The following is a 19628-nucleotide window of genomic DNA, read 5'->3' as shown; positions in this document are numbered from 1 at the left end:
GGTTCAAGTTCTACCAGTAAACTATATAAGCTGTATGAATTTACGGTCAAGTTATTTAATTGCTACCCAAGCAATTTAAGACTATGTTACAAATGAGTGGCTGAGTCACATCAATAAAGGCAGTTTCCATACCACCAATTCCCTACATTAATGAAATCATAGATCCAGACACAAAATTTTCTAAATATAAAATAGTTCACCTCTGAAATAGGGGAAATGAAATAAATAATAAACATTGGTCAGTTTCAAAGGATCATGGAACAAGAATGGAATAATTTCATGCATGGAAAAAAACCCAACTAAATCCTGTATTATCCACTAGGAAACTGCTTGGATACAAATTATTTGTTCATCTAGATATCAGATGAAAGTCTGCTTCCTAAAAAAGGAACATACTGTTTTTGGCTGACAATTTTATTCATAAAAACTAACATCTTACCAGGGGATCTCCATCATGAAGTCCAATTGTTCCCTAAGCAAATAAAAAGAAAACAAGTTACAGAATATTCAGGATCATAACTTTTCAAGTAAAATAAATATAATTAGTTCAAATATCTGTGGCTAAATGGTGGCAGAGGCATCTGCCATGAAAATAAATGAAGATATTGCACAATTAACAAGACAAGGCAATGTGAAATATTTAGGAATATCATAGAAAATCCAAAATCTCCTAATAATTGTATTAGTCTTTTAAGGGAGCTCTATAAGTGCTTTTTCATACTTTGAGGGATTTCTCCCCATAAAGTTTTTAGGAAGGACGTTTCCCTGAAGGCAAATGAATCCATCCAATCCTATCTTGATCTTATTTTTAAAATTTCTTATTCTGTAAAACATTATTTTTCCACATATTTTCTATATTTAAAGGATTCATGCCATTAATAAGAGATGAAAATAGATAGCCACATTGGGAAATGATGATAGTTATAAATAAGGGATAATAGTGGTGCTTTATGTTTACATTCATTCCTTTCTTTGCTCTATAACTACATTTGTAAAGTTTGACTCTATGGACCACAGAAAGATCACAAGGTTAAGAGCACTTACACTTGGTCCTGGGGGACCTGGAGGGCCAGGTGGTCCTCTTCTTCCAGGATCACCCTAAATATTGGAAATATAGAAGCAAATGTTTAAACAAATGACAAAATAGAGAAGAAATGATGTGGTACATAAAGACCCACAAAACTCATCAAATGCTTAAAGCAAGCAAGGAAATCAATGAGTCTTTCCTAATCTAATAATTTCCATGGAACAAGAGCAAGATAATGAATGAGTTCCATCTCTCAAGCTAATAAAATGAGTCTAGACCTGAACATAGAAATATAGAAAAGCCCATTTTTTTGGATATTTGAATCAAACGTAAATTAGAAAGGAAATTCTGCTTAATTTTTATAGTTATTGATAAAACCAGTAAACATTAATGGTATTGTGAATACTATATTGTAGTAATAATATTACCTTCATCATGAAAAAAAAATACCCTCAAATGAGAAATAGGTAAGTCTTTGCAGTAAGCCTTTCCCATGCCAGTGTTTTTCATATCTTATTCATCAGTTCAGTTGTTATTATACTCACTCAGAAAATTCTGACTGGCATTGTATTTTAACTGGTTTTGACATCAGAATTTACGCATAGCATGTGATTTCCTTCTTCCTGTTCTGCCACAAGAAGTTACTAACAAAAACTTGAATAATTCCCATCTTATGATTATTTCAAATGTTTCCCACTCTACCTAACCTATCCAAAGATGTAGTGATTCCTTATATCTTACTATCATCTAAAATTGTTAAAATGTTGATCTCTCAGAGTCATTTCTCTGTTCATAATTTGCTGCCTTTTTATCTCTCTCTTCCTCCTTTTTCCTAAACTTCTTTATTCTCACTGCAAACTTATTGCAATTATTTCTGTTCTAGCTTGTTCTTCTTCCTTATTCTCTCTAGTGTGACTTTCCGCCTTTCAGTCTTGACCCTAGAGTTAACCAATTCTAATATTATATGTACTCTGCTAGTGCTGTGAAGAAGATGTAGTACAGTCTCTACCCTTATGGAGTTTGCAAATTCTAAACATTCATATGATGTTACTATAACAATTATGAAATGCTTAGCAAAAGAGTTGACATTTTATATATTTTACTTTGGCATATGTAAAGTGTTCTTTATCCATAGTTTTATACTTTATAGCAAAGAGGATCCACATATAAAGTGTGCTGAGTAAATACACTATGATTTCAATGGATTCTGAAATCCAGAATGAATTTCTTTTTTTTTTTCCCCTGAGGCTGGGGTTAAGTGACTTGCCCAGGGTCACACAGCTAGAAAATGTTAAGTGTCTGAGGTCACATTTGAACTCGGGTCCTTCTGAATTCAGGGGTGGTGCTCTATCCACTATGCTACCTAGCTGCCCCTCAGAATGAATTTCAATTGAAAATATATCCATTTTAATCTGATACCCAAAACTTTAACCCTAATGGATGTAAATATGATTCTGGGTGGTTCTATGTGATAGAGAAGAAGCTCTCAATATAATGAGCTTTGGCTTTTCACAGAGAAATCTAGATTTGAATTACAGCTGGGAATATACTAATAAATGTTTTCATCTTCAGATAGGGAAGGAGAATGTACATAATTTACACTTAAAATTTAATCTGCTTAATTATCACTTTCTTAAACCTAGACAATCAACAGAAGGATAAATCAAGCCCTAATGTGAATTTTGTGTATTTCCAAGATATAAATGCTCATACTGACAATGTAACAATTAGTTCTCACAAGCCACATTAGGAATTAGTCTAATTCCAATTCTATTATTTATTAATTGTGAGATCTTAAGCCAGTTACTTCAACTCTCTGAACATCAGTTTCCCTATCTGTAAAATAGGATAATAAAAAATATGCTTTCTTCTTTATGAGGTTGTTATAAAAGTCAAATGTGATGATGAATCTAAAGTATTTTTAAAACTTTAAATTCACATAAATTATCTGCTGCTACTATTATCATTGTATTCATGACATTTTAATATGTGGTCATAATTTTAGACCACTAATTCTTGATTTCATACAAATATCTAAAAAAAACACTTTGCCTAAGGATTAAGTGACTTATTCAATTATGTCCTACTCTTTCTTCCCCATTCAGATTGTTTTTTGGGAGAGAAAGGTTGCTTTTATTTTTGTTTTTTATTTTATTAATATTATATATATATAATGTATAATAATAATATTATTATTAATATAATTATTTCTAGAAGGATTTGCCATTTTCTTCTCCAGTTCATTTTATAGATAAGGAACCTGAGGTAACAATGATTATGTGACTTGCCAAGGATCACATAGCTAATAAGTGCTTAAGGCTATATTTGAACTCAGAAGTTCCTGACTCCAGGTGCAGCTAGCTCTCTATCCATGGTGTTCTAGAGAATTGTGTAACCTCTGGCAACTTACATATGGCAGTAGCTGCTATACTAACATTAAACCAATAGTTTTCAACTCTTTTGGTTTCAGGACCTTTACATTCTTAAAAATTATTGAGGATTCCCTCCAAAGGGCTTCTGTTTTTGAAGGTTCTATCTGCTGATATGCATTACACTAGAAATTAAAATATCTTAGTTATTATTATGAAAAAAGCTTTGATCTTATGAACTCCTTGTCCCTGAACTGCTTTACTGCTTTAAAGATTTGCTAAAACAATGAAAATAAGGATATGCTAGACCATACTATGAAAAAAAAAAGCAGCAGACAAAAGCAAAGTGATATTCCTGTTCTAAGAATCCATCAATATTATTACTTAAAGGCAATAGTTCTACACAAACAAGTTTGCATATTTATTACAATTTCTTTCTTTTTGATATCTTCCAACAAGTCAACAAACATTTATTGAGAAATAATCCATTTTACTCACAGATGGTCCCACACGTCCAAGTTCTCCAGGAAGTCCTGATGCACCAGGAGGTCCCTAAAGTTAATAAATTAAAAGGAAATTATTTTTTGAAAAAAATACTTGATCAAATGATGTTTAAAATCTGATTTAGAGGTATGTGGCCACTGGTCTCTCAACGAGATAGTAACATGTTCCATAAATGACCAATTACTTTGTGTGGACCAAATATTTCATAAACTAATCCAAAAATAATTTTCTATCCTGAAACACATAGCATAAGAGGATTGCCACAAAACAATGGAAAATATTTATAGTCACCAAAAGACAGGTGAGCAACAAAAGTACCACATGGCAGAATATTATTTATGGAACAAACCTAATAGAGCAAAAGATGGACCATTCTTTTTTTCTAACTTCATCTTTTTAAATAAGCTAATTGTTCTATAAAATTATACTTACTGGTGGTCCAGGAATACCACGACCCTGAAAAAATAAAAATTTTATTTGTTTTATATAGTATCATTTATTCATGTACATGTAAATAGACACATAGAGATATTTCTTGAAAATAAATGTGGAATACTATTGTACTAGAAAATGATAAACTGGTTAATTTTAGAAAAAATATAAAAAGACTTGCATGAAATAATGAAAAGTGAAATGAGGAGAACCAAGAGAATATGGTACAAAGTAACAGCAATATTTTTCTAAGAACAACTTTGAATGATTGTCATCTAAAGTATTATAAATACTCAAATCAAAGACCTATGAAGGAAGATGCTATTCTATTCACATCCCAAGAATTCATATGTATATTCATATGTATAAAATAGTTTTACATAAATATGTGTGTATGTATGTGTATGTGTGTGTGTGTGTGTATACATGTTTGTGTCAAAGGGTAGTCTTATCTATGCCAAGGTGGGGAGAGAGGGAGAAAAATAATTAAAACTTCATAGCAGAAAAATAGAAGAAAACTTAAAAGGAAGTACCGAAAAGCAAGAGATGTTTGAAAATGATGTTAGTATTTATTGCACAGTGTGTTGTTTTTTTTAAAGCAAACAGTGCAAAATGAAATTCATGGTCTTACACAGACTCCTCTTTCTATGTTATTCAGTATTAATGGAAATAATCTTTTTATTCTGTCTTTTTTATTTAATAAATACAAAATAAAATTTTAAAATTTAAAGAAAATAAATTCTAAACCATACCACCAAAGATAGACATTATATTGCTCTTTTAAAAAATGTTTAATATAAAATGAATTATTTCTCCAAAAAAAAGGCAAACAAGTCTTCATTTCTAAAAGGTTTAGTTCCTGGAGAGATAAACTAACCAGTAAGATTTTTCTCCCCAATATTTCAAAGACCTGTGATTTCAATAGTATGGTTATTATTTCTAATTACCCAAATCACAACGATTTCTCATTTTGGAGATGATGTTTATGCATTATAGAGATAAAGAGAGTTATCATCCTGCAGTCATTCAACAAGTATTAATTAAGCACTTAGTGGTAAGAATTGTAGTTTCTAAGTGCAGCGGAATGGACTTTGGATGATACAAATGGTCTGTCATCTGTTGCCAGGACAATACCAAAAGTCTTTGCCAGGACAATACCAAAAGTCTTTTTGGTACAAGAGAATCTACCAGGGCTTGAGTTCAGTTGTCAAAGTCTTCAAAAACCCAACGTCAGCTGTACCTACAATGGAGCAGGCAATGGGGGAGGACTTGAGAAGAAGAATCAGCAAGATGTTCCTTTTAAAATATTTTCTTTCTTTTAATGAAAGTAAATGAAGTCATACAATTTTGCTTATAGAAAGCGTCACATTTGATGATGGTTTAAAATGCTATTTTTTTCATGTTTTCAAATGCAATTCACCTTCATATAATTATGACTGCAGTATGGAATAGGATAAAAACTGGATCTACTTTCACTGAGATAGTCACAGAAGTGTCAAACAAGACAGCAAGTAGCCTGTCAAACTCCCCAATGCTGGCAGAATCAATTTAAAATATAATTAAGAAATGTTTAACAAAATAAGTGAAAAATATAACATAACATAGAGTGTTAATTTGTGGTTTTCTGAAGTGTCTCTTTCTACTTGAATTTGATAGCACTTGATAGAAAACTTCTAAGTGATAAAATTCCCTCAATAACTGCAAGTCAGCATCTTCAATTTGTAGTCTCATAAGGTAGATTAGAATACTAGGAAATTGAGTGATTTGCTAAGGTCATACAGTCAATATGTATCAGAGGTGAAACTTGAACCCAGGCCTTTTTGGCTTGGAAGTCAGCTTTTTATCCACTATGCTCAATTTCCACTTTTATAAACTTATAAATGTGATTTATTAGTTCCAAAAAGATGAGTTTATTTAAAAAATTTTTGTGCATTCATGAAGCACAAAATAGTCAAGTCTGTGGCTAAGAAGAGACATCAAATCTTTTAAACAATTGGAAATTTATGTCATAGACTTCTTTCACTAGAGTACTTTTGAGAATTAAAAATGTCTCACCCCTCCATACTTTGCCATACTAAATTTGATCTTGAATCAAGTCATGCAATGTGTTTTGTATTATTTATATACTTTTGCATTTATTTTTGTCCTCTAGTTAGAATACCATCCTCTTTTCTTTGTCTCCATCTAATCTTTTTCTCCTGAGAGCTCTCCTGGTTTTTTTAACTCTTCTTTTCTGATTCTTTTTCTCCCAGGTAGATGCCTCAGAATCAGTCATCTTTCCTGCTACCTTTGCAAAGTATCACACAGTCCATTATAATGGCCATTTTAGGAGTCAGAGGGCCTGAACTCCATTCTTCACTGTAACACTTCTTAGACATATAAACTTAAGCAAGATACTACATCAATGATGTAAGTTTCCTTATCTACAAAGTAAAGCAGGGGAACGAAGAAGACCCATCCCCTGCCTGCCTTCTAAGATTATTTTAAAGATCTAAATAAATTAAATAATGTGTATAAAAGTCTTTTGAAAAAAATTACTTTTGGTATTATCCTGGCAACAGATGACAGACCATTTGTATCATCCAAAGTCCATTCCGATGCACTTAGCAACTACAGTTCTTGCCACTAAGTGCTTAATTAATACTGTTGAATGTTGATTGTTGAATGACTGCAGGATGATAGGAATTCTCTTGGTGAAGGTTGTCTATAAAACAGGCAATGAGTTTGGGGTGTTTTTTTTTAAAATGGGAAGGGACTTTTAGAAGGGTATAAGGATTGGGATTTGGGAGGGTGAGAGGAGAGGATGTGGGAGACTTTTGATGGGAGTGTGGATTAAATTTCATCATTAGAGGAGAGAATGGGGGGACTGTTGGAGGGGAACATGAAGTAGGAGATGGAAGGTGGGAGGAGGACAAAGTAAAAAGGGATAAGGTAAAAAGAGAGACAGAGAAAGAAAATATTTAGTAAGGCAAGCAATTAGTTTGATAATTTTAACTGAATTGTCTAGTTATTCACTCTTTCATTCAATCCTTCATTAAGTGAATCTTTATTTGGTTACCATTATGCACGGGGCTAGATAATGAATCAATAACAGTTGAGACACTGTCAGAGATAACTTACACGTTTTCAAAAGTATTATTCATTTTGTAAACAGTACTTATTGAAGAATTACACTTATTTGTACATAATTCTTATACAGAACAATCAGATTTATATAATAAAATATGGAAGTGGTGTTTTTCTAAACAGAAAATGAAAACATATTGTTTGGCTATAGACTACTAGTCAGCATTTTTCAAATGAGTAAAAAGATTTGGACTTTACAAATTTAACAATTCAAGAGATATGGTTGAAGAAAAAGTAGTGCAAGTTATTTGCTTCAGAAAATAACTGATAGTATATGAAAGTCTTATAGGAAAGTGAATAGATGCTAAGATATAGCAGAATAAGTCAAAGAAAAGGAAGAAAGATGTAGATTTACAAAGAGCCAATGGATGAAAAGTAGTTTTCCAGCTCATTCCTTCTGAGAGGCACAGTTACAGTGATCTATGTTGAATGTCTGACCCCATTAATAAATCTCAGCCTAATGGTAGGTACAATGGAGAAATGACAAGTACGAGAACAGGATAAGAACTCCCAGGAAAACTATTTTTCATTAGAGTTAAAACCAAGATTGAGGGAGGGTACCACAATTTATTCATGACTATTGGACCTCTGCTCTTGGTTTATCTTAGGGTATGGTTTTTCTCTCATGCCATTATGCAAGAATGATTTTCTTCTATAACAAAAGATTGGGTTTCCAAGAAAAGGAACACTTAAGCAGACTGAATAGTAACCAATCAACCCCTGAATACTGTATTGTTCGTCTATGTACTTTATACTGCACATTTAAATTTGTCCAGAATTATTCCACTTACAGAAAAAAGTAAAATTCCATTATAATAAATTTCAGGGTGGTGTTCCATTTAATTCCATGCAACTAATTGCTATAGAATATTCATTTTATCAGTCAAAACTTTTAACTATATTTCTATGTAAAACATTTCACCAGGAATATCATTGAGGCAGAATTAAACATTATCACATTTTTATTTCATCCATATAGTATCTAAACATTTTTACTTACTGGAAATCCACGTGATCCTGGGACTCCAGGCTCTCCCTAAAAACATAAAATAATTTCTTTTTATTTAAATATTCAGAAGAATGTGTACATATGTGGATATATGTGTGAGAGAGAAAGAGAGAAAATAAATGTGTTAGGGAGTGAGGTTTGCCTGTGTAAGGTATCATAGCATTTTTATAAATGAAAAAATATTTATGGGCTATTTAAAGACATTTCTTCATCAATAGGATTATTTCTATTATTGAAAACTAAACTGACATGCTTAAATACATTTTCCCCAAAATGAGTCTTAAACATTTAAGAAAAGGTTTTTAACTTACTTTTTGTCCTCTTGGACCAACTGCACCAGGTGATCCATCAGGTCCTGTCAAACCCTTTCAAAATGATATGTGTAATGTCAATGTTATCTCATATAATTCTATGGTAAATTGCTATGCAACAAATTTAACTTAAACATTAAATATTATTATGATGTTTCCAAACTAATTATGTAAATAGCTTCACAGAAATACAACTATATTTTTATTCAAAGAATAGTAAACTCTAATGACTTTTGCCTGTTTATGGACAATGAAATTAAATCAATCTAGTAATACATTTTCATTTCACAAGGACATTGTGACCAATTCAATCTTTTGCTCTTTATATTAAAAAAAAATCTGTCTGTTCTAGTGAAATAAATCATTTATCACAATGCTCAATACATCTATTATATTTCACTGATTTCTTCTGTCTCCATATTGTAAATATTGTTAGGGATAATTCATTATGATATAAAAGCCTTCATAATGAAGTATGGTCATTTGCAGAATATGCATTTTTATCTTAGTTCCACATTCAACTAGTAAGCGCACTTTATTTTTCTATATGTAAAATAGAAATGATATTTGAACACTCACCATCTCCCTACTCACAATAATGTTTTGAGTATAATGAAATGTTGGTAAAATATTTTAAGCTCCTCAGAAGCGATCCTATAAATTGTTTTCATTATAACATAGAAACCTGGTGCATTTACCTTCTTTCATTCATGCTAGATAAAATGTAATTGCATTCTAGACAGGACATTCATGGATCAAAGGATATATAATAGTCTCAAAGGTAATGCTTGAGTAAATCTATTTACCCTTTTGGTTGTAATGCATCATTCTCATGCCTGAGTTTACATTCTTTTCCTTGGAAAAAGAAATGTAGGAGTATAATGATAGAAAATGGTTGAATGTCAAGTCAGGTTCTGTCACTAACTAGCTGTGTGAACTAAGACAAGGAGCTTCTCACTGGACCTCAATTTTATCATCTGTAAAAAGAGGAGTTGTACGAGATGACCTCTAAGGTATCCCCAACTCTAAATCCTATGAAAATATATTCATTGATATTCACATACCAAACAAATCCTACTTGAATTCAAAACTTAAATCTATTATTATAAAATTCTATGTATATACTATGATTTTTCGATACTTCATCGTTACTCCAGATTCCCTGTATTGAGAAGCATTACTAGAGAACAAACACACTAGGTCCAAAATCAAGAGAGAACTGGGCTCATTAATACTTATTAGTCATGTCATCACAGTCAAATTATTTAATCTCTCTGAATCTCAATATTCTGATCTGTAAAATGGAGGTAACAATAAAACTAAAGCAACTTGATCCGAGGGCCATTATGAGAATTAAATAAGATAATAGCTAAATAGCTCTTATATAAAGCTTTAAAGTTTGTGAAATACTTTACAAATTTTATTTAATTTTATACTTCCCAACCCTGGGAAATAAGTGATATTATAATCTCCATTTTACAGATGAGAAAACTGAGGCAGACAAAAGTTTTTTTGGTTTTTTTGTTTTGTTTTGTTTTGTCTGTTTGTTTGTGTGTTGGTGTGTTGTTTTAAATGACTTGCCTAAGATTACACAGTTGGTAAATGCTTGAGATCAGATTTCAACTTGAGTCTTTTTGATACCAGGTTCAGCATTCTCAGTGGTCCCCCACCTTTTTAAGTAGGGGGCCAGTGCACTGTCCCTCAGACTGTTGGAGGGCCGGACTAAAGTAAAAACAAAACCTCACCCTCTGTCTCCCCCTCTCAGCCCACTTGCCATAATCCGGCAGGCTCCATAAATGTCCTCAGCGGCCACATCTGGCCCACGGGCTGTAGTTTGAGAACCCCTACATGTATTTATATACATAAAGCACTTTGCAAATCATTATGTATTTCTACAAATGAAATTTATTATTTATTTTATTTTGGTTAGTGCTGGATTATTAAAGTATAGCTGAATTTAGAGAAATATTGTCAAACTTGTGTGTGTAAGTTTCTATATTTAGCAAAACAAATTTATTTTACTGTTTTCCATTTTTAAACTTTTCTTTATTCTTATTCATTTCTAGTTGTGGGTTGGCAACTACAATTAAAGTCAACAATTGTAACTTTCTTTTTTGACTTAGTAAAAAAAAGTATATATAATATATTCTGAGAATCACTTATTAACTAGTTCTTAATAGAAAATATTAAACAATATCTTGGGAATAGTAGTGGCAATGTAAGAAAATCTTTGAAAAGCTTGAAAGCCATACCTAAATAGAAGATTATTAAGAACAAAAAAAATTACATTAAATCTTTCATGCTCTCCACCTAAAGGCATAGAGAAGGGTGTTTTTTATATTAAGCTAACCATTCATCTTGGAATATCTTGGAATTTATTTCATTACTTGTTCCTTTATACTTCTCCATAACAATTAATTTTCTGTAATAATCATGTAGATAAAGAAAATGAAAAGGGAAAGATTTGAGTTCATAAAGTTAATTACTGGACATTTACCAAAGGGGAGAAAACTCAGACAAGCAGAACAGCAAGAATTTTTGACAAGCTTTCTTTGATTTTTTAAGCTTCATAATCTAATTACAAGATTATAATTTGGCAACAGGACAAATGGCCACTTGCTGAGTTCCTATTATAAAATCAAAACTGCTATCTTAATTTTAACCAAATAAATCACATCTTTGTTGAAAATGTATGTACAAAATAAGATACATTTTTTAATCCTGGGTCCAAATATGACTACTATAAGAATGTCGCTCGTTATAACTTATCTACAAGCATAATTCTGTACATAAATATTGTAAGACCAGTGGGGTGAATTCCCAAAGATTCAGCTCTTTCATCTGTTAGAGAAGGCTTGCTAGAATGCTTATAAAAGAAATATTGAAACCACGACAATGGTTTTGTGTGCTACATCAGACTACTGACTGGATCCCAGGTTGATATCCTTTCTTTAAAAGGATTGGAAAAGCAGCCTCACAAAGATAAGGGGCAGAACTTTTCTGACAACTACATCATTCTCATAAAAGGTAAGTTCCCATGTGGTTAACCAAACATCTGACTATTATACTTCTTAAATAGCATGAAAATATATTACAGCAATCGGCATTTCTGGAACTAACATTACTCAGGATCAAAATGGAATTTTAAAAAATAGGCCCAGAAAAACTATGTAGTCAATTGGTAATTCAAGACCAAGACTTGGCAGAATACAATCTAATATGGATCCCTACAAGTTTCTCCCACCCCAGTCCAGGTTGGTCCTTGTAAGAAGATATCTTCATACCCTGGAATCATGTTTTGTTCAGCTAAGATGTGGACATAGAGAATAAACAAATCCCTGAAGGAATGACTGAAACTGAAAGATTTATGCTAGAGCAAAGATTATTTCTATATATCCCTATGGGATACACACACACACACACACACACACACATATATATATATATATATACAAAATAATCCCATTGGAAAGTAAAAGGTGATAATTAATATCTCCATATTTTATGTCTTGAAATATAATATATATATGTAAAATAGAAATCTCTTTCTCTTTCTCTCTCTCTCTCTCTCTCTCACACACACACACACACACACACACACACACACACACACACACACACACACTGTAAGTCAAGTTATATTAAGCATTTACTATGTTCCACAAAGCAAAGTACTAGGAATAAAAAGAAATGCAAAAACAGTACTGCTCTCAAGAACCTCTAATGATGGAGACAACATATAAACAATTATGTACAAACAAGATATATACTGAATAAATTGGAGATAATCTCAGAGGAAATGCATTAAGATTAAAGAGGAATGGGAAAAGCTTCCTGTAGAAGACAGGCTTTAGAGGAGAACTTGTAGAAAACCAAGGAGGCCAGTAGGTAGAGGTAAGTAAGAAGAGAGTTCCAAGAATGGGGGAAAGCCAGTGAAAATGTCCTAAGGTCAAGAGATGGAGTGTTATTTTGAGGAACAGCAAGGAAGTCAATGACACTGGATCTAAGAGTACATAAAAGTGAAGACTTATAAGAAGAGTAGAAAGACAGGAATGGGTCAGGTTATAAAAGATTTTAAAAGTGAAACAGGATTTTATATTTTATCTTGGATGCAACAAAAAGTCTTGATAAATGCTTTTTCATCAATGGTTTGATTTCTTCCCACTTTTTATTTTCATTCTTCTCTGTTCTTTCATATTTTCATTCCTGTTTCTTTTGGAAAGGGTAATTATGTTGCTTTTTTCTCCTTATTTTGGAGAAAAACTAAGAAAAATTTTCTCCTCCATTATTCTCAGAGCTCCCATAATTTTTCTGAAAACTAAAAGGTTAAGAGACCCTTTTCCTCTTGTATTTTCTGCCTAATCAGAAGCATCCCACTAAGACTGACTCTTCTTGTTCTCAATATTCTCTCTGAATGAGTCTTTTCCTCTCATGAAACTTAATTGTACTCCTTTCCCTTTGATGTATTCTCTGGTTGACCATAATATGTATGTGATTTGCTATTAGAAATCATTAAAGCCAAGTTCCTAATGAAAAGTAGTTATCTGCTTAAGCAAATTCCCCTTTTGTATTTCAGTGAATATTTATCTTTGAGTTGAACTGTCCCAATAGTGTCCTGAATGAGATCCATAATAATTTGAAAAAATTCAGTTAAAATAGCCATAAAAGAAAATGTCCAATGTCCAAACTATGACATACTGTCAAAAGTGTATCCAATAGAGCTTATCCATCAGCATTTAAATCTTCAAGAGACACTAAGGAAAGATATTGAATTGAACATCATAGGGAAAAAATGGGCTTAAGGAACTCTAGAAAATAAAGTATACTTTTAATGGCCTCAAGCTTCTCTCTAAAATAAAAGCCTAGCTTTTTAACATGAATATTCTTCCAGAGATGCCATATGCCTGGATGTCATAGAATATTACTAAAGTAATCCAAAAATTAAAGTTGTGCACCAAATATGGAACAATGGAGAGTGGAGGGGATCCTGATAGTTCTGAGTAGGCTGCAATGTGATCCACAAAGAATTGGACAGGACAAGCAATATAAAGGATTTATCTGAGAAGACTGACTAGAAAAGGAGGTAATCCGGGCATGTAATGACAACAGAAAATAGGAGACAAAGTGGTAGAGTGAGAAGAACACCGACTTTGCAATCAAAGGAAATGGATTCAAATTCCACATCTCACACCAAAAAACTGGATGCTTAGGTAATTGTCTGGAGTCTCAGTTTCCTCCTCTGTAAAGTGAGAGGTTTGAACAAAATGGACTCTGAATAGTCTTATAACTCCAGATCAATGATGCTTTGATTAGTAGATAACACACATACTCCATAGCACACAATGCTGAGAAATTTAGAGGAAAGCCTTTAGTATATTGGGTATGTCATTGGGTATATGATGCAACAACATCCTTTTGTTGAAGTTAAAAGATCTCAAGTTCTCAAATTTGGTCTACTGAACATAAAAGAAAAAGCTGTCCATAAAAGAACTCTCCCTAATGTATCAAATTTAAGTACATTATTCTTGATGTGGTAGCTTTGGTTTTCCAGAAATTAGAAGTAATAAAATACAGATATCTACCACTTACAATTCACTTCCATTTAGATTCTTCCTGAGGTCAAAAAATAGCAATGGAGGACTTTAGAGATTCATGATTACAATCTAGTTCAGAAAAGATTGAGAAGTTTATGCTATAGATAGGTACTAAGGCATTATATCATTTGGCCCCATCAAATCTCATGGGAGAGTGGGAATCAGAGGACCTGAGTTCAAATGCCAGAATTGTTACTCATTACCCATGTAAGTTTAGTTAGTTTACTGGGCTTTAGTTTTGACATCTAAAAATGGATGTTGTGAATTTGGACCAATGGTCTCTACTTTTGTTCCAGTTCAACACTGTTTTTTTGACTATCTTGTTCCCAATTGATTTTCAACCCTTACCATATGCTTTCCAAATAACCTACACATAAATTATGACCTTGAGTAGTTACTATCTACCAGTCATACTATTTGTACATATGTACAAGGATTCAGAGTAAGTCTTTCCTGTCACAGAGTCTGTAGCTTACATGTACAACCAGCAAGGGCTTTATAAATGCATGTCTTGTACTTCTAAAAGGAAGAGGTTGTCTAGAATCCAAGCACTCTGAATCTAACCAATTATACCTGCTTCAGAGGGATGTTATAAAGAAAACCAAAATAATTATGTGCCCAAAAAGTCATGTTATATATGTGTACAGATATATATGTATGTATATATGTACATGGACACACAAATATAGACATATCTTTTTGGGAGATCTACACAATTATTTCTATGTAATAATATATATAATGCTATATATCAGTCATACTATTTGTACATATGTACAAGGATTCAGAGTAAGTCTTTCCTGTCACAGAGTCTGTAGCTTACATGTACAACCAGCAAGGGCTTTATAAATGCATGTCTTGTACTTCTAAAAGGAAGAGGTTGTCTAGAATCCAAGCACTCTGAATCTAACCAATTATACCTGCTTCAGAGGGATGTTATAAAGAAAACCAAAATAATTATGTGCCCAAAAAGTCATGTTATATATGTGTACAGATATATATGTATGTATATATGTACATGGACACACAAATATAGACATATCTTTTTGGGAGATCTACACAATTATTTCTATGTAATAATATATATAATGCTATATATTAAGCTATAATAATACATAATAATATACTAAATATTATGTGTCATTTATTATAGTATCTCCCTCCCAGAGTTACTGTGAGCATGAGTTAATATTTGCATAGTGCTTTTCAAACCTTAAAGTACTATGTAAATATTAGCTATTATAAATTATATATATATACATATATGTATATAATAGCAAGGCTTTATGCACATTAATGGACATATGTATGTATGTATAGTTATGCTTTGTACAGAAATATAATTGATAATAATTTCCTTTCTAAGTAAAATGTTACCATCAAACTTTTGGGGGATTGGTTTCATTTCTTTTGGTCTTAAAGACATAATAAGTGAAATCAATTTTTTAAAAAGATATGAAAAAGATTTTTCTTATTCTCAAAACAAATTTACAACAAACTTCTATCAATGTTCTTTTAAAGGGATATCATTAGGTCACATTGCTAGAGCAAAGAAAGAATTGCTTATATTCTAAACTGTTATAAAAATGAAGGTCATAGGCAGAAGACAGGATAAATAGAATGTTCTCAGCAATTTGCACACTGCCATGCTGCTTGATGGATAATCCAGAAGTTATACCAACTCCAGAGGAAGACTGCACTGTTATACAAAAAAATCACCTATGATTAATTCATAGTTCCCAAAAATTCCACAAAGCATAAATAGCAAGATCAACTTTAAATTATTTTACTTTTAAATGCCTATTAACTTCCTTCTTGATATTGTCAATGATCTCCATGTTCAATTAAACAGTCTTCTGGTTCCATAAGGGGTGCAATAAAAAGTGAAAAACTTGGTTTCTAATTCTGTCTTTGCCACTACTAATTAGCAGGGTGACCCTGACGAATTTTCTTATTCGTGCTGAGTGCCTCAGTTTTCTCATCTATAAAACAAGGTTAATAAAATCCAACCAATTAACTTCACATAGTTTTCATGAAGTTAAGGTAAGCAAGTAAGTAAGGTAACCCAATTAGGAAGTATTTGGAAGAAAAATGCTATACAACTGCAAAACTACAAAATCCCATTTTTACTATTCAGCCAGGTTTTCCCCCCATCTTAAAGGTTTTTCATGTAGTTTGAATCTCTTACAGCTTTCTAAAGAGGACCAACCACTAATTAATAGGAAAATCCCTAAGCACTATACTCTTTTCAGGTTTTTACTGTTCCCTTTCCCTAACATATAAGCTCAAGTTAGATGCAGACCCAGGAGTGGGGATGGCTGAGAGAGAGAGAGAGAGAGAGAGAGAGAGAGAGAGAGAGAGAGAGAGAGAGAGAGAACAGATCTCTATTTTATTGTTTCTCTTTCTATCCTCTTATCCTTTCATCCTATTCTAGAAGACCCAAATGAGAATGTGTACATGTAAGCTACAGACTCTTTGACAAGAAAGACTTACTCTGAATCCTTGTACATATGTACAAATAGTATGACTGGTAAATAGTAACTACTCAAGGTCATAATTTATGTGTCAGTTACTTGGAAAGTTTATGGTAAGGGTTGAAAATCAGTTGGGAATAAGACAGTTCATAGTCTTGAACTGGAAGAAATGTAGAGATCATCTTGTCTAAATTTACAACACTTTCTGCCTCCACCCCTAGAAGAAAACGTATGGCTCTCTTTTTAGAAGGGATGTTTAATCCAATCTTGAGATCCAGGAGATTTGCCCAAATCCAAAGTGATTTGCCCACACTCATAACTGGTAGTTACTATCAGGGGCAAGATTTAAACCTCCTTGGTGATTCCAGAGTCAGTCTTGTTTCACCATCAGAGAGACACTGATTCAAGTGGAAAGGTAGGACCTAAGAGATTAGGCTGAAATGAAAGAAGAGGAGGTTTTCCACATTTTAAACTGGTATTGGTACTACAGAAAATGAGATAGTAACTGACCATATGTCACCCACACTTGCCTTCACCACCTTTGCAAACTACAAATATTCAAAATTACGAATCACAAAATTGAAAAGTAAAGAAGTTTCCTATGACAAATTAGGCTTATTAGGATACAGTGACCTTTTGAAGTCATTGTATTAACTTTTTCAAGCCACCAGGAGACTCTTTGGATGCACTAAACTGAATGGTTCTATGAAAAATTTAGTATCCTTTCCTAAGTATCTAATTTATTCTTTAACTAAAGAAGAATGATCAAGAGCCACATAAATGTAATATTGTAATAGTACTAATATAGTCTTTCTCTCTCTTTTTCAGTGAGAGATTGTAGGAAGATTATTGTTTCAGAGTCAGAAAATTGTACTTGACCTTAGTTAAGTAATTTATAGTCTCTAAACCTCAACTTCTTCATTTGTAAAACTGGAAAAATTTATAAGAAAATTGTAAAATTTATAAGATTGTTGTGAAAAGGAATTTTGTAAACTATAAAGTGTTATATAATGTGAGTTGATATTATAATTGTTGCTCGTTACCAAAAAAGAAAAGAATAACACTCATTCAAGTTCAGTTTTGTTTTTAAAATCCAATTAATTCTACACCAAGTTTTCATGGCTCCAGGCAAGTAAATTACTAAAACAACATTATATTTATCTATAATTCTAAGGAATTATTGTTCTATAAGAAACAAATAGCAGGCTGATTTCAAAGAGTCCTGTAGAAATTTACATGAACTGATGCTAAGTGAAGTGAGTAAAACCAGGAGAACATTGTTCACAGCAAAAAACAATATTATATGATGATCAACTGTGATGGACTTGGCTCTTTTCAACAATGAGGTGATTCAGGCCAATTCCAATGGACTTATTATGGAGAGAGACTTCTGTATCCAGAAAGAGGACTATGGGGACTGAATGTGAATCAAAATATAGTTCTTTCACCTTTTTAATGTTGTTGTTTGCTTGCTTTTTTTTTTCTTTCTCATTTTTTCTCCCTTTTCATTTGATTTTTCTTGTGCAGCATAATAAATGTGGAAATATATTTAGAAGAATTGTACATGTTTAATCTATATTGGATTACTTGCTGTCTAGGGGATGGGGAAGGTAGGGAAGGAGGGAGAAAATTTTGGAATACAAGGTTTTGCAAGAGTGAATGTTGAAAACTATCTTTGCATGTATTTTGAAAAATAAAAGGCTATTATTTTAAAAAGAGAAAGAAATTATCTTTGATTCAGAAATGAATACGTTCTTATATATATTCATTCTGATCATTGTATTCATTCTGTATCATTCTGATACATACAGAAATCATTTGTTACACTAAGCAATAGGGCTGCTGGTTTGAGTAGTTTCATACTGACTATCCTTTCATTTTATTATGAGACCACAGTTCAGTACATAGGATGTCATTATGTGTCAAAGCAGGAACTGAAATCAAATTAATTATAGAGTCTGAGTTTATATTACCCAAAGACTAATATAACATTCATTTTCCCAATCCTCACAATGCTACCACTTTGCATTCATAAAAAGCCCAATAAAACATTTTAACATGTAATGGGAGCCAGCCTAGCAAAGCATTAAATGGCTTACAGAGATTATCATTGTAACTGACTGATAGGGAAGATCTTGTTTAATTAAATGTTTTAACTCCAGGGAAAAGTAACTGCAGCTTTTCTTAAAATATAAAGTCTTATGGGCAGCTAGTTGGTGTAATGGATAGAGCACCAGCCCAGAAGTGAGGAGGACTTGAGTTCAAATCTAGTCTCAGACACTTAACACTTCCTGCCTGTGTAACTCTAAAAAAGTCACTTAACCCCAATTTCCTCAGTAAAAAATACATATATAAGGTCTTATCTAAAAGTTGAAATTAAAGCATTGTTTCTATCTTCAGAGGTTCTTAGATATTGAAAATTACCTTTAAAAATCAAGGGCTCTCTCTAGTTTTTAAAGACAAGTGAAGGAATGTTAACAGCAGTACTTCCTAAAATGAATATTAGTAGGTAAGGGGGACAGGAAGATATTTAGCTTCCCCAGCAGGGAAAAAAATAAACCATTCAATCAATAAGTGTCTACTTAGTAACTATATGTTCATGTACTGTCCTAGGCACTACACACTTCTGGGGCTCAAGTATCCTCAAGCACCTAAAATTTAGATAGGTTAGATAGAGTTTTAGACTAGAAATCAGGAAGAAACGAGTTCAAGTATTGAGACCCTTAATTAAGTTACTCAGGGCAACTCATATAACCTTAGTTTGCCTCAGTTTCCTCATCTG

General features: G+C 32.3%; 1 protein-coding gene across 1 annotated transcript in view; it reads right to left on the bottom strand.

Annotated features, from left to right (window-relative positions):
* Nucleotides 1-19628, bottom strand: part of COL9A1 (collagen type IX alpha 1 chain) — a 123629-nt gene that overhangs the window by 65603 nt on the left and 38398 nt on the right. Inside the window, 6 exon segments of the mRNA XM_074310574.1 lie at nucleotides 440-472; nucleotides 1045-1098; nucleotides 3895-3948; nucleotides 4333-4356; nucleotides 8459-8494; nucleotides 8779-8832. Of these exon segments, the coding sequence (XP_074166675.1) occupies nucleotides 440-472; nucleotides 1045-1098; nucleotides 3895-3948; nucleotides 4333-4356; nucleotides 8459-8494; nucleotides 8779-8832 (255 nt within the window).

This window comes from Sminthopsis crassicaudata, chromosome 4, assembly GCF_048593235.1.
Source record: "Sminthopsis crassicaudata isolate SCR6 chromosome 4, ASM4859323v1, whole genome shotgun sequence".
Taxonomy (NCBI): Eukaryota; Metazoa; Chordata; class Mammalia; order Dasyuromorphia; family Dasyuridae; genus Sminthopsis; species Sminthopsis crassicaudata.
Note: the sequence above shows the minus strand (reverse complement) of the source record. Positions and strands in the feature narration are given on the sequence as shown.